This window comes from Xenopus laevis, chromosome 5S (genome assembly GCF_017654675.1).
Source record: "Xenopus laevis strain J_2021 chromosome 5S, Xenopus_laevis_v10.1, whole genome shotgun sequence".
Lineage (NCBI taxonomy): Eukaryota > Metazoa > Chordata > Amphibia > Anura > Pipidae > Xenopus > Xenopus laevis.
This window is the reverse complement of record NC_054380.1, coordinates 19,202,853-19,218,293: the sequence shown is the minus strand read 5'-3', so window position 1 is coordinate 19,218,293 and position 15,441 is coordinate 19,202,853. Positions and strand designations below refer to the sequence as shown.

General features: G+C 39.6%; 1 protein-coding gene across 5 annotated transcripts in view; it reads right to left on the bottom strand.

Annotated features, from left to right (window-relative positions):
- The window catches only part of eml4.S (echinoderm microtubule associated protein like 4 S homeolog), a 124,062-nt gene that overhangs the window by 55,641 nt on the left and 52,980 nt on the right, over positions 1–15,441 (bottom strand). For all 5 annotated transcript variants that reach the window (XM_018264597.2, XM_018264599.2, XM_018264601.2 and 2 more), the window contains exon 2: positions 791–973. In XM_018264597.2, the coding sequence (XP_018120086.1) occupies positions 791–973 (183 nt within the window). The remainder of the gene's footprint in view (positions 1–790; positions 974–15,441) is intronic.

Below are 15,441 nucleotides of genomic sequence, written 5' to 3'. Positions count from 1 at the left end.
ACTCTTTCGCAAAAGATTCGGCCGAATCCAAAATAGTGGATTCGGTGCATCCCTACTTGATTATTTCAGATTCGTACGATCAGATCTTTGCGTCTATGGCCAGCTTAAGGCTACAAATGTATTGTTATTGCTACTTTGTATTACTCATCTTTCTATTCAGGCCTTTCCTGTTCATATTCCACTCTTATTCAAATCAATGTATGGTTGCTAGGGTAATTTGGACCCTAGCAACCAGATGACTGAAACTGCAAAACTGGAGAGCATCTGAATAAAAAGCTTAATAACTCAAAAACCACAAACAATAAAAACTGAAAACCAATTGCAAATTGTCTCAGAATATCACCCTCTATATCATACTAAAAGTTAATCTAAAGAGGAACAGCCCCTTTAAGGCAGACAACGCTTTCACTTTCCATTCAGCACTTCCTAGCCGTCACTACACTCCACATACCCCCTTCTCTCCTCACCATCTAATTGTGTAGCTAGTGCATGGGTATCAGGCCCCCCATTCTGGTTCAAAAACAAGATTTTGGCATGATGCAAAGCTTGTCTGCATAACCGTGTCCACAAAATGTCTGCCTCCTGCTTGCGGTGATTGTTTAATTCCAAGACTGAAGGATATAAGATTTCAATAATTTATATAGTGCTAATAATAGAAAATAATTTGGAATTATTTCTTAGGGTGACAGGTCCCCTTTAAAACAAGACCTTCACAGTCTTGTAAGGAAATCACTAAACCAAGAAATTTTATAATGTTTGAAGAAGAAAAAATGAAAGTGAAGAAATTCACCTTTGCTGGGCACAGCTTTTCTTACAGTGGCCACTTGGTCTTCAGAAATGGCCAGGCGCCGGAGGACATCGGCCAGGGCTGCTTTAAGCACAGTGATTTCATCTTCTTGCTGCTGAACTCTTAGCTCCAAGGCAGACAGGCGGTCTTGAACATCAGAGGTACTCGCAGCAGAAACACTGTCATCTGTAGAAGAAAAGAAAAACGTTACCAAGGAGTCTACACTCCAACATCACGTGCGGGTTATTGGCTCCTGATAAACCGCTCCTAGAGTGCATGTGTGTGTGTGTGTGCGTGTGCGTGGTAGGCTTGGGATCCGTTATCTGTATACCAGTTATTCTGAAAGTTGGAATAATGAGAAGACCATCTCCCATCCATTTTTAATAACAAAAATTCACATTTTTTAAAAAGAAATTCCTTTTTACATATTTCCATAGCCCTATTACAGAGAATCAACATTCTCATGTCTTGCTTCTTCTAGTAAAAATGAGACAGTTATCCAGAATGCTCGAGGTAATTTGGATCTTCATACCTGAAGTTTACAAGTATGGGACCGGTTATCCAGAATGCTCAGGACCTGGGTTTTCCGGATAAAGCATCTTTTCTGTAATTTGAACCTTCATACCTTAAGTCTACTAGAAAATCATGTAGACATTAAATAAAACCAATAGGCTGGTTTTGCTTCCAATAAGCATTAATTATAACTTAGTTGGGATCAAGTACAAGCTACTATTTTATTATTATTACAGAGAAAAAGGAATTATTTTAAAAAAAATTGGATTATTTTGATTTAATAGAAAATATGGGAGATGACCTTTGCGTAATTTGGAGCTTTCTGGATAACGGGTTTCCCTGATAACAGTTGGATTGAATAAACCTTAGTTGGGATTAAGTATAAGAAACTGTTTTATTATTACGGAGAAAACGGAAATCATTCCTTAAAATTATTTGAGCTTTCTGGATGACAGATCACATACCTGTACTAAATATTAACCTTAGAGAGAACAACCCCTTTAAAAGGAATTGCAGAAAGCAAAGTATTCTCCCCAGAAACGTTTCTAGCCGGCTGTAGAAGTTGAGGAAGTAGCGGGGCCAGGCGGGGCTCACAAAAATGCCAATGGATTGTTTTGGTTAATTCAGCTAATGATGGTATCATCGGTATTTAATTCTAGAGGTTGACCAATTTTACCAATTTTTATTGAAATTGTATATGAATTAGGGCCTCATTTGGGCCCCTATACCTCCGGGCCCTCCCCCTGCGTCCTCTGCAGTTACACCCCTGGTTATCAGAATACTGCACTGTACAACAGTCGTTAAGAGTCCTGCGCGGAACCAATTTCTAAGACCCGGATCCGCAACCCGCATATTTACCCGCTACCCGACCCTGACCCGTAACTGCCTTATCTGCAACCCGACTTCCACCATCAAAAAGGAAGTGATGGTGCTGCAAACTGGATCAGCAACCGGACCAGCGACTCCACAAACACGAGGGTATACCCGCACCTGAAAACCTCCCCTCATTCCGCTTTTTGTGCGGGTAACCAGCGGGAACCCGACCCGCTGCAGGACTGTAACAGTAGTCACATTTAAAATAAATAGAGTATAAAATAGTTGAAGGTAAGTCTCACACTCCTTGCTACAAGAACTCAGCCTCCCAGCTATCATCACGAGATAACTGCACACTATAGCAATTGGCATAAGAGATGGGGTGATGAAAAAAAAAAATACAAGTAATCCAAAAATCTGTTTGGCCTCATAGCCATTAGATTAGTGGAGGAACATACATGCAGCCAAATGTATTCTTCAGAGGTAAGAGCATAATGAAGGCTTCTGCATCCATTCTCTCCTAATGGCTTGGCTGTGAGCTGGGACTCCGTGCAGAGCTCTCGGCACCATATTGTTGTCAGAGCCATAGAACATTCATTGCTGACATATCACAGATATTTGAGTTTGGGCCAGGGCTCCTCTGGCAGATTCTCACAGGACAAGACTGAAGCCACATTGGGAGGGTTACTTACAAAAATCTAATTTGACCTTATTAAGCATTAAAAAAAGCCTAATTTAATCAGTACCGGTAAAAACTTGATAAAATCAAGTAAAAACTCAAATTGTACGGGGTTCTCCCCCAAATCGCTCAATTTCTTTGGGGCTTTTTCCGAAAAGAAAACAGAAACTTCAAAATAGGACAGGGACCTCTGCCACTGACTTAAGGTGGCCATACACCGGCTGATAAAAGCTGCCGACAGACAGAGTCGGGAGCTTATTGGCCCGTGTATGGGGCCCTGTCCGAAAGTCAGCCAGATGTCGATCGGACTGGACTAAAAATCCCGTTGGATCACGGCAGCACCTGTTTGTTGATGCAGTCCTGTGATCCGACAGCCCGTTACCCATCGTTAGGATCCGATCGTTGGGCCCTAGGGCCCACGATCGGTTCAGCCCGATATTGCCCACCTCAAGGTGGGCATATCGGGGAGAGATCCGCTCGTTTGGAGACATCGCCAAACGAGCGGATATCTCCGTGTATGGCCACCTTTATACACAACTCGGCAGGTCTGAGATGGCGTATTTTAAAAAGCTGAAAAAGGAGAAAAGGCACAGGATACACAGCTGATAACAGATAAGCTCTGTAGTATACAATTGGATTATTCAGAACTTCTGTTATCTACTGTGTATCCTGTGCTTGAATGGCTGCCCCATGGCTACACATCAGCTTGTTTATATAAACTATAGTAGTAATTATCTGTTATCTACTGTGTATCCTGTGCTCGAATAGCTGCCCCCATGGCTACACATCAGCTTGTTTATATAAACTATAGTAGTACTTATCTGTTATCTACTGTGTGTCCTGTGCTTGAATAGCTGCCCCCATGGCTACACAGCAGCTTGTTTATATAAACTATAGTAGTACTTATCTGTTATCTACTGTGTATCCTGTGCTTGAATGGCTGCCCCCATGGCTACACAGCAGCTCACAAAATGCAGTGCAGTTCCATATATATTATATATATATATATATATATATATATATATATATATATATATATATATATATATATATATATATATATATATATATATATATATATATATATATATACATACATACATACATACATACATACATACATATATATATATATATACATACATACACACACTGTTAGTGTTCGCACTCTATTCTGTATGAGGCGGAGGTGCAAGATCAATATATTGTATACAAAACGATGAAGGATCAGCGCACTATGTTTCTTGTGAATGAAGTGTATTTATTTGTAACAACATTACATCCTACGTTTCGGTCCCTCCTGGGAAATGCTCTCTCAATAACGGGTTCCTGGTTAATAGTCTTCATACTGATAATGCATTATTGCCAAAAATGCCTGTGTGATAATACTGTTTCGGGGCAGACATACAGGGAGAGTAGCAGCCCCAAGTTTCCCAGTGTGCATATAAAATTGCAGCATCCTGGCCACTAGACAAATGTGTAGTCAAGATAATGGTACTCGCTAATTCCAGGAAAATCAGTAATTTACGGTGCATGAAGTTAAGGAAATTCTCTCACATAGTTGCTGAAGCAGCTGTGTTTCTGCTTTATTTTACTTTTTTTTCACCCGTCTCGCACATAGAGGGGGGGGGATTAAAAAAAAAAAAAAAAGTTTGCCAAAATAAAGAAATCCCTTATTGGTGAAGACAAAGTATTGAGCAAAATTATCTTAACAGGCACCAATTAGCCAAGCGCAGCTGTAGAGGTGAAGTCTTCGCTAAGGTGCGAGCTTTTAAGAACGCCCTATAAATATACACAGATTGCGGCCTGTATAAATAGAACTGAAGGGAAAAAAAAAAAGTGCCAGGTTGTACCATACTGCACATTTATATGCCCAATACATATGCCTTTAAGGCGAGGCTTGGTTTTAATATACAAATACGAAGCCAATTAAAGGAACTGCCAACGACCCGGTGCTTAAGCCCCTGGGCATAAAAGTTTTGGATTGTGTTAAGAAAATATTCTGAAAGTGCCTAACCAATTTCATTAGGAAAATAAATGTTTTACTTTCACGGACTAAAGAGCTTAAAAAACACTCTGGTTTATTTTCAGTTACTTACTGCCTGCACATAATGATCGTCTGTGTCTGCACAGGCTTTGTGGTAACAAATCACAGTTATACAGTAACTTATATTGTGCTTTGTTTATAGCGTGAAGACACACAGGCAATTACGGATTTGGAGTGTGGGAGAAACCTACATAGCCAAGGGGAGTACATACTGTACAAGCTCCACACACTGTCCTAGTTGGAATCAAAACAAAGACCCCCAAGAGACAAATCTGCTTCTCGCTCCACCACCGTGCCACCCTACAGAACAAAACATTTTCAATATAGTTAGTTGGCTAAAAACGTAATGTATAAAGGCTGGAGTGACTGGATGTCTAACAATAGTTAGAGAGCTGAAAAGCAGGAAGTAGTGTTCTAACTCTGAGTTAGTCAGCAACTTGAAGGGGAGCCACATGGGACATAACTGTTCAGTGAGTTTGCAATTGATCCGTAGCATGCAGCTCAGATTCAAAAGCAAACGATTATGACCCACGTGGCCTCCCCTCAAGTCACGGATTGGTTACTGACTGGTAACCAATCAGTGGAAACAAAGAGAGCAGCAAAGCAGGAAGTAGTGTTCTGGCTTTTATGTTAGACATCCAGTAACGGCGGTTTTTATTCATTACATTTTTGGCTAACTAACTATATTAGATAATTTCTATTTTTTTATTGCTCAATAAACATTGTCAGATATACATAAACATTGTTGCAATTTACAATATTCTTTTAACACAATATCTCTCCTTTTTTTCCCCCTTATTTATCTTTCCCTCCCCTTACGTTATTGGGGACAAAACCCACAAAAACCAAAACTAAACAAGATACATTTATTTTATACATCCTATCCTAGGATCGCTCCGTGGTGCTCACTGGAATAACCCGGGGCCGGTGCAGTTTTCTGACTTTCAGGTAAGTCAATACACTCGGGGGTGCCTAAAATTTGGCACCCCCAAGGGCTGCAAGCCTTTCATTCTCCTTTAAGGTATGAAGATCAAAATTACAGAAAGATCTGTTCTCCAGAAATCCCCAGGTCCCAAGCATTCTGGAGACCAGGTCCCATACCTGTACTTAGTAGAACCAAATGCATGAATTTAAACAAACAAAATGCGATTCAACTGTTCAGCAGCTCCATTTTAGGATTCACATTTAAACGACCAATTAACCTTTGTGGCTTATCGAGCTACAGAAAAGGCAGACGTTGCACATGATTCTGTGTAAGAGATCAAGGCAGTAAGCAGCAGGAGGTGATTTGGATCGGTTTTTCCCATAAACGTTTGCATTCTAAGCAGCACCTTTGAGAATTGGGGACACATTAGAATAAGAATCTTGCAAAAAGTCAACATAAGCCAAGGAGGGCGAGAATCAGTCATGGGAGGCTGCAAGTTTTTATAGCACGGCATTAGTTAAAAGAAACAAAGCTGTGACACACCAGTGTTCAAAGTAGTAATAGGAAAAGCACATTATGGATCTTTAAACTGTAAAATTCTCACCGTACTGATAACAGGAATCAGGAAAGTAGAACAAAAATTATATACATTTTGAGAAAAGTATAGACTTATTAAATCGGTAGAGAATTAAAATGTGTATGGTATGTCTGCAGCCTTTTCACAGCTACAACTGCAATTTTGTTTTATATCCAGACTGCCTTTATTTAAATGTACATAAAATATTGGGGCTTAACAGCCTTAACCATGTAATTGTCTGGCAGCAAATTAAACTTCATATGCCCATTCGAATATATGAGTTTAGAAGTCACACAGAACGCATTCAAAATGTTTCTAATTCTCAAATGAAAATGAACCCCCCCCCCAAAAAATGAATAGGTTTATAAATGACTGTAATCTCTAAATTTTTTAATCAACCAAATTTTGTGCTGAATCAAAAAATGTCTTTACCGCTACGACACTCGAGTGCACGAGGAATTGTGGAACTTGCCATGTAAGAAAGTTCAGATAAAAAAAAGGAACAACTGTTATCCTAAGGCATCGGAACTATTTGGAATATTTAAAAAGGCATGAGAGTTCTAAACCGTAAAGCCTTTCGCACATACCAGTGGGCACATTAGTAAGATACATACACATTTAACTAAAACATTCTGTATACATTTTAAATCCTCCTTCCAAACTTTCAAATAAGTAAAAAAAAAAATCTAAAGGGCACCAATAGAAACCCATGTAAAATGGTCGCAAATTTGCTTGAACCTGACCAAAAAAATCCCCGGATCAATAGGCATTAAAACTAGAAGCTTCAGGGTCGGATTGGGCATGTGGGAAACCGGGAAAAAAACCTGGTGGGCCCCCGCTGGCCCAGATCCGCTCCCCGATTGGCTGACCCCTGAAAAAACCTTAAATACGGCCTGTGCGCCGGCGTTTGCTCATGGGGGGCCCCAGAAGTTTGGAACCCGTGGGCCACAATGGTTCAGTCCGACCCTGAGAAGCTTTCTGTTTTTTCAATTATGTTTTCAGCTATGTAGGAAATAGGTTTCATACCGAAAGCTAATTTGCACTTTGTTTTTGTGCAATTCTATTAAAGGTACAGTGAAATACAGTATTTAGACCAAAGCTGGCCATAGATGCCATAGACTTTCCCATCTCCCAACCCGCCACTAACCATTCAGATCAAAGTCTTACCAGTCAGATTAGTTAAAGAACAGATCAGCAATGTTCTGCCCCTGACAGCAATCGTATGATATCTATGTCCAACCAAAGCTAGTAACAGTCTCCCACTGAAAATCGTACGATCGGCAATACACGCAGAGATATTATCGGCAGCCGACAGAAATTTTCTAACCTGTCCGATCGACCAAACGACCGATCACCGCCGGACGAAAAATGTCAGGACTCTCCACACACGTTCCGAAAATCGTACGAATCCTCGATTCGTACAATCAGATCTTTGCGTCTATGGCCAGCTCAACTCTACCATCATCCCAAGGATTTAGCCATGGCTTCTGATATACTGCATCATAAATATTTGCTTTCTCAACAAATTTTCTTTCACAAATAAAAAAAAGACCAGGAAAATAAAGACTAAGTGAGGAGGAGGAGGAATAATAGTTTGGAAAGTGGGCCCACGTCTAAGGTTTTCAACTAATGGTTGCGATCGACATGGTACGGTTTTCTTTTTTTTTCTTTTCTATCGGATTAGAAATTACTACGAAGAGCGTAATTAACTGTAAGTAGCTCAACGCTATAAAAACCCAACAGAATCCATACAAGATATATCCTTCTCAAGAGAGAACTTGACAAACAGATGATCTGGGAATCTGCGTAACGTGCAAGTTCAATGGTTTAATCTGGCAACAGATGTTCATTCCTTGTATGCCCAACGTTTGTATAGTGATCGTCTATGTTAACGCAAGTGGTCATAAACATAACAATTACGATCTTTCCTGCGACCATTCGTTTTCAATACAGACATAGAGCGGAATCATCAGATATACAGGTAGAAACAACAGAATTCAACCTCTATCTGATGATTCAGCAGTAACAGTGGCCGATGTTTGGGATCAAAATTTACCGCCAGCCGATCAACAAGCCAACCAATATCCAAGTCTTCTGCCGATATCAGTCAATATCAAACAATATTATTGGTGCCTCTATGGCCAAATTAAAACTAATCATTCAAATATAAATTGTAGGATTAAAGTAGAAAAAGTAAATCAGACAATGTTCTGGCCATTTATTAACAGACTGCAATAGTGTGTATTTCCCAGAAATAGGAGTGACAGTAACCCATGGATATCATTAGAGAGGCCATACAGTACAAGCAAAGATATTATCGTTACCTGACAAAAATGTTATAACCTGTCTGACTAAACGTCAAATCAACATAGCAGCAAAATTGTCCTGAAAATGTTACGACTAGTTTCGTACAACTATATCTGTGCGTCTATAGCCAGCAGGTTACTTCGATTTTACAAATATGCAAATGGAACAAAGGTAAGTAAATGCCTAGCAATGTGGCTTATGTTAGCAAGTGGCACTTTATTGCATGTTATTCTTAAAGATAAGTATAAACATGTATTAAGAAATTCCTTGTTATTTTTAAAAAGTAAAATTTTTCCTGCTTGAGCCCGTCCACCTTTGCGCGTGCTCAACCTCCCACTGCGGGCGTCGGACTGGGAAAAAACCCAATGGGCCCCAGGCTCTTGTGGGCCCTGCCGGCCCAGATCCGCAGGCTTCTTCCTGCTGTAACCTCCCTTTTTTGGGCGGTCGCTGCAAAAACAGTGTGCATGGAGGGTGGAAAAGCAGCCTCGGTGGGCCCCCCAGTCCGACCCTGGCGGGCATGCATGCTCTGGAGCACTGGGGGACTGCACATCCCCAGTGCTCCTCAGAATGGGGCTAGGCGACATGCAGCCCCTAAAATTTTGCCACCCTAGGAATTTGGGCCTGTGCTTGAGGGGTTGGGTTTGTATTTTTGCAGTTGCCTTGCTCTCTCTTTACACAGTTACACTGTCTCTCCTATATAGATTATCCTGCCATAGGATAGATTTGAATAAGACCCTAAGAAGAGTATGAAATCCCAAAGGAACTGCTGTTTATCCAGTAAGCAAGAGCAGCAAGAATGATGAGAACCCCAGTTTTCCCAATCTGGGTGGGTTAGGTGGGTCAAAGTAGGGTGACTCGTGAAAAAGTCATGCAAATGTTAGTTTATTACAGATGTTTTCACTTTTCTTTAGTTTAAGCTGATCTGTGTGGTCAAACATCTTTACCCGTTCAGTTCATTACACATTATGGCTATAATAATGATTCATGACTTGAAATTGCAATTAATCTATAGGATCAACTATTTATTTGATTTGGTGCATGTATATAAAGGAAAGGTAAATATCCTGCAAAATCTAAGAAACTGAGAACTGTCCAGACATACTTTTAGATTTTATCTTTTGACTAGCAATTCCCCATTTATTAACTTATAACCAGGAAAAGTCACAGATTTTGTGTTGGTAGGTGAAGGGTTGCGCCTTTAGATAAAACCCCAAGGTCATAAATCAATATGGAGTGGAGGAGGAGGGTGGTTGAAGGAATAAGTCGTCATAGTTAGTGCAAAACAGAGAAGCTATGGCTACACAAGGCTGCTCCGTGGTTGCTTTCAGGGGGTTGCTGGGACATCCTCCTCTTGACACCTGCAAACCACAGCTCTCAAGCACTTATTCATTTCAGATACATCATTTCCCCACTTCCCAGAAAAAAAGAAAGAAATAGAACGGTTTCTTCTATATATGCAAGCTACATTGATGAGGGTTTAGCAACCTCCGGTCCTCATCAGTTTCAGAACAGTTGTGGGTCTGCAACAACCGTAGCTCTTACTGGTCTGCTACTATTGAAAACTGAAGACCGGTTGCTATGGGTTACTAGGCCAGGGCAAGCCTGGTCTCTATAGCTACAACAAGCCCATTGGCGCAATGTTTGGTCAACAAAACCATGGTGGCCTTAAAGGGGGTTGTTCCCCTTTAAATTAAATTTTAGTATTATGTAGAGAGCGATATTCGGAGACAATTGCAAATGGTTTTTGTTTTTTATTATTTGAGGTTTCTAAGTTATTTAGCTTTTTATTCAGTAGCTCTCCAGTTTGCAAATTGAGAAATTACCCTACAAACCTCGCACTAATTTGAATAAGTATTAACCATTCTACAATATTCTAAAAGTGAACTTAAATGTGAACCACATATATTTGGGCGACCAAACAATACTGTCATTATTCTTGTACCTGTGACTTTCTGATGTCATAAGACTTGGTATTTAGGGGGTGCACCTACGACATAATATATGGGTCTGGCCAAACACCAAATCTTCCATGAAATATTTGGTCAAATCTTGAACCCTAATAGCATATTCAAAAATGAAGAATTATATCAATCATGGACACAAAATGGTTGCATATAATTTTATTTGGGATTTGGAGTCCAATCCAATTCAAAGCCTGGATGGAGCCTTTCTTTTCAGCATGAATTGTTCAATTCAAAGGGGGTGAAAGCTCAGAAAGTTACAGAACTCTGCTCTAGGCAAGTACACAGGGTGCTTTGTCCCAGAAGAAAGTTCAGTGTCCGGAGGGCCAAGGTTAAAATAACCCAAAACACAAGACCCCTCTCTTAGAAGTGAAGTATGCGTGTTAAGACTCTACAATGCAAACAAAGGAAAAAGTGTAACAAGAACTACACAAAATCCCATTAAAATGCATTATCCGTAAAAAACAAGGGGATTTCTGGCTTTGAAAATATTGCTGCTTTTAAAAGAAAACCAAACCCTAAGAATTAATATAGCTAAAAATACCATATTTTACATACTGAACTTATTGCACCAGCCTAAAGTTTCAGCTTGTCAATAGCAGCAATGATCCAGGACTTCAAACTTGTCACAGGGGGTCACCATCTTGGAAAGTGTCTGTGACACTCACATGCTCAGTGGGCTCTGAGCAGCTGTTGAGAAGCTAAGATTAGGGTTGTCACTTATTATCCAGCAGAAAATGAGGTTTGTCTGTAATATTAGCTGATGCTACAGGGCTGATTAAATTCTGATGCTAATTGCACTGGTTTCTGTGCTGCCACGTAGTAATTATCTGTATTAATTACTAATCAGTCTTATATTTTGACATTTCTATTCTATGTGTACTGTATATTGTGAGTGGGTCCCTAAGCTCAGTAAGTGACAGCAGCACAGAGCATGTGCAGTGAATCAGCAGAAAAGAAGATGGGGAGCTACTGGGGCATCTTTGGAGACACAGATCTTTACTGCTAAAGGGCTGTGGTTGCCTTGGGCTGGTACAGAAGCACAAAACATAATGTACAGCATTTCTAGCTATTTCTTTAGTTCTCCTTTAATGGCATCCTTTTTTTTTTCAGTCTGATTCTACAAACAGCCACCCACATCCTTCCTTTTGTGCAGAACCAATGGCACAGCATATCCTAAATTCTAAGAACTATAAAGAGGCGCATGCCGAGCATAAACCATGTGTGCACTTAACGGGCCTGCAAGAGCGAAGCCTATACACAAAAGGCTCTTTGCGCTTTAAAATCATTTCCGTCACCTGACAGAGTTTGCTAAATCACATAAATAATAAGCTGTTCCGACGGCACCGGGAGAGTAGGCGATGTTCTTTTTCAGCTGTGCACTTGAGCTTGAGAACGTCAATTGGAGAACACAGATAATTCAACATGCAAATTTTAGAATTTGCTCCTAGCAATCTCTCGCATGCAGCAGAATATGACACTTTGTATTTATAATCATTATTATACAGATATGGGACCTGTTATCCAGGACACTTGAGACGTGGGGTTTTCCAGATAACTGATCTTTCCGTAATTTGAATCTTCATACTAAATTAAACCCAATAGGCTGGTTTTGCTTCCAATAAGGATAAATTATATCTTCATTAGGATCAAGTACAAGCGACTGTTTTATTAATAGAGGAAAAGGAAATAATTTTTTTTAAAATGTGGATTATTTGATTATAATTGTATGGGAGGACAGCTTTTCCATAATTCGGAGCTTTCTGTATAACATGTTTCCGGATAACAGAGCCCATGCCTGCCTCAGCACTGTGATCACTGTGTTTTTAGTTCCTCAGATCATTAAAGTGGACCCGTCATCCAGACACAAAAATCTGTATAATAAAAGTCCCTTTACAATGAAACATGAAATGCAATTTCTATTTTTTATTAAAGCATTCATAGCTGTTGTAAGCTCATTTAAAAATCTCAGCTGTCAATCAAATATTGTCTGCCCCTCCTCTATGCCTTAGGCATGGAGGCGGGGCAGTTAATTACTTTCACTTTCCATTCAGCACTTCCTAGATGTCACTACTCTCCACATATTCCCTTCACTGTTTAATTGAGTAGCGACTGTAGCCAGTGCATGGGGATGGCCATCAGCTCCCCCATTTTCTGTGCACAAACAAGATTCGGAGATGATACAAGGCTTGCCTTAATAACAGTGTCCACAAAATGGCTCCTACCTGCTAGTTATAATTATGAATTCCAAGACTGAAGGAAACAAGATTTAAATAATCTATAGAGTGTAGTTGAAGTCACAATCATTAAGGGGCACATATAGTATAAAAACTAGGGATGCACCGAATCCAAGATTCGGTTCGAGATTCAGCTTTTTTCATCAGTATTTGGATTCACCCGAATCCTTCTGCCCGGCATACCGAATCCGAATTTGCATATGCAAATTAGGGGCGGGGAGGGAAAGCGTGTGACTTTTTGTCACAAAACTAGGAAGTAAAAAAAGTTTTACCCTTCCCACCCCTAATTTGCATATACAAATTAGGATTCAGATTCGGTATTCGGCCGAATGCGAACGATTCGGGGGTTCGGCCGAATCCAAAATACAAATACAGGTATGAGACCTGTTCTCCAGAATGCCGAGGACCTTGGGTTTTCCGATAAGGGGTCTTTCTGTTATTTAGATGTCTGCTAAAAAAAACAATTTAAACATTAAACCTAATAAGACTGTTTTACCACCAATAAGGATTAATTAGATCTTACAAGTACTGTTTTATTATTACAGAGAAAAGGGAAATCATTTTTTAAAATTAATTATTTGATCAAAATAGACTTCGAGGATAAAGCTTTCCCGGATAATGGATCCCACCCTACCTGTACCTGCATTATGCACCTCTTAATTAATTACAGAAAAAACGTACAAGTATGGGACCTGTTATCTAGAATGCTCGGGACCTAAGGTTTTCCCTAAATTCGATCACCATACCACAAGTCTACTTTGTTTAAACATTGATTAAACCAAATAGGATTGGTTTGCGTCCAATAAGGATTAATTATATATTAGTTGGGATCAAGTACAAGGTACAGTGTCATTACTACAGAGAAAAATGAATCATTTTTAAAAATTTCAATTACAGGTGTGGGATCTGTTATAAAGAATGCTGGGGACCTGGGGTTTTCCGGATAACGGATCTTTCCGTAATTTAGATCTTCATACCATAAGTCTACTAGAAAATCATGTAAACATTAAATAAACCCAATAGGCTGGTTTTGCTTCCAATAAGGATTAATTATATCTTAGAAGGGATCAAGTACAAGCTACTGTTTTATTATTACAGAGAAAAAGCTAAATAATTTTTAAATTTTTTTTGAATATTTGGATAAAATGGAGTCTATAGAAGACAGCCATTCCGTAATTTGGAATTTGGATAACGGGCTTCTAGATAACGGATCCCATACCTGTATTTGATTACAATGGAGTCTATGGGAGACTGACTTTCTGTAATCCAGAGCTTTCTGGAGAACGGGTTTCCAGATAACAGATCTCCTATACCTGTACCATTAAAGGTTACAATTTGAACTAATTTGATTAGAATGTTTTGGTTTTTTTTTGTCCCAAAATATGCTTTGGAAAAAGAATACATTTATTTATACCCGAGCCCAGAAAGATCACACACACAAGCGAGATCCGGCATGCTGCCTTACATTCTAGCACCTATTTTACAAGTTCAAAAATAAATGTTGTCAACTCTTACAAGCTACCCCCAAAGCAAAGTTTCACAGAGACTCAGTATAACCATTCTCTGTGCAAGACATGGGTGGTCTCGTACGGACAGGCACATGTTGAATTGACCCACGCAAATCCACTGGACTTTTAGCTTTTAAAGTTTTAAATACGGCTTTAAAACCTTATTTTGTGCTACAGCACTACTAATGTAATTCAGGCAATAAAACATGGCTTTTTCTGTCTGTGTGTATATTTGTGTGTTAAAGGGGTTGTTCACCTTTGAGTTAACCGCTAGTATGACGTATAGAGGGATATTTCGGAGACAATTTGCTATTTGACTTCCATTTTTTATTATTGGGGTTTTTGAGTTATTTCGCTTTTTATTCAGCAGCTCTCCAGTTTGCAGTTTCAGCAATGTGGTTTCTAGGGTCTAAATTCCCCTAGCAACCATGCATTGATATGAATAAGAGACTGGAATATGAATAAGAGAGGCCTGAATAGAAAGATGAGTGATCAAAAGTAGGAATAACAATACAGTCCTTATTTATCAAAATCCAAACTTTTCAGATTATTTGAATAAAAAAAGTCCGACCAAACTAGAATCCACAATTGTTTATTATTAAAAACAAAAAGTAATCGGATCGGGGACAAACAAAAAAAAAATATTGAGCGAAAATCTACGTTTTTCCCCCCAAAAAACGTGAATTTCTTGCCTGAAGAGTCTGAAATAGTCAGATTTTCAGGGTAATTCAAGCGCAGACCACAAAAACTTCAAACTAGGACGGGACATCTCCCATTGACTTATATACAACCTCGGCAGGTCTGAAATGCTGGATTTTGGGATTGGCATGAAATGACTGATTAAGAGCAGCGTGTTTTTGTTGCCCAAGCACAATGACGGGCAGACTGGGGGCTGATGAATGCAACATGTGTTCCTCTGCTGGTATCGGCTTTTACGACCAGCTGGCAATAGGAATTCAGTTCTATATCCAAACACTTTCCCAGCAATGGATGTTATGCTGCATTGTTATTGCTGCCTTCCTGATCACTGCACGGGGTCAGCGCGTAGGGGTTGCCACATTTTCGGTAGATCAACTCAGGACAGGGG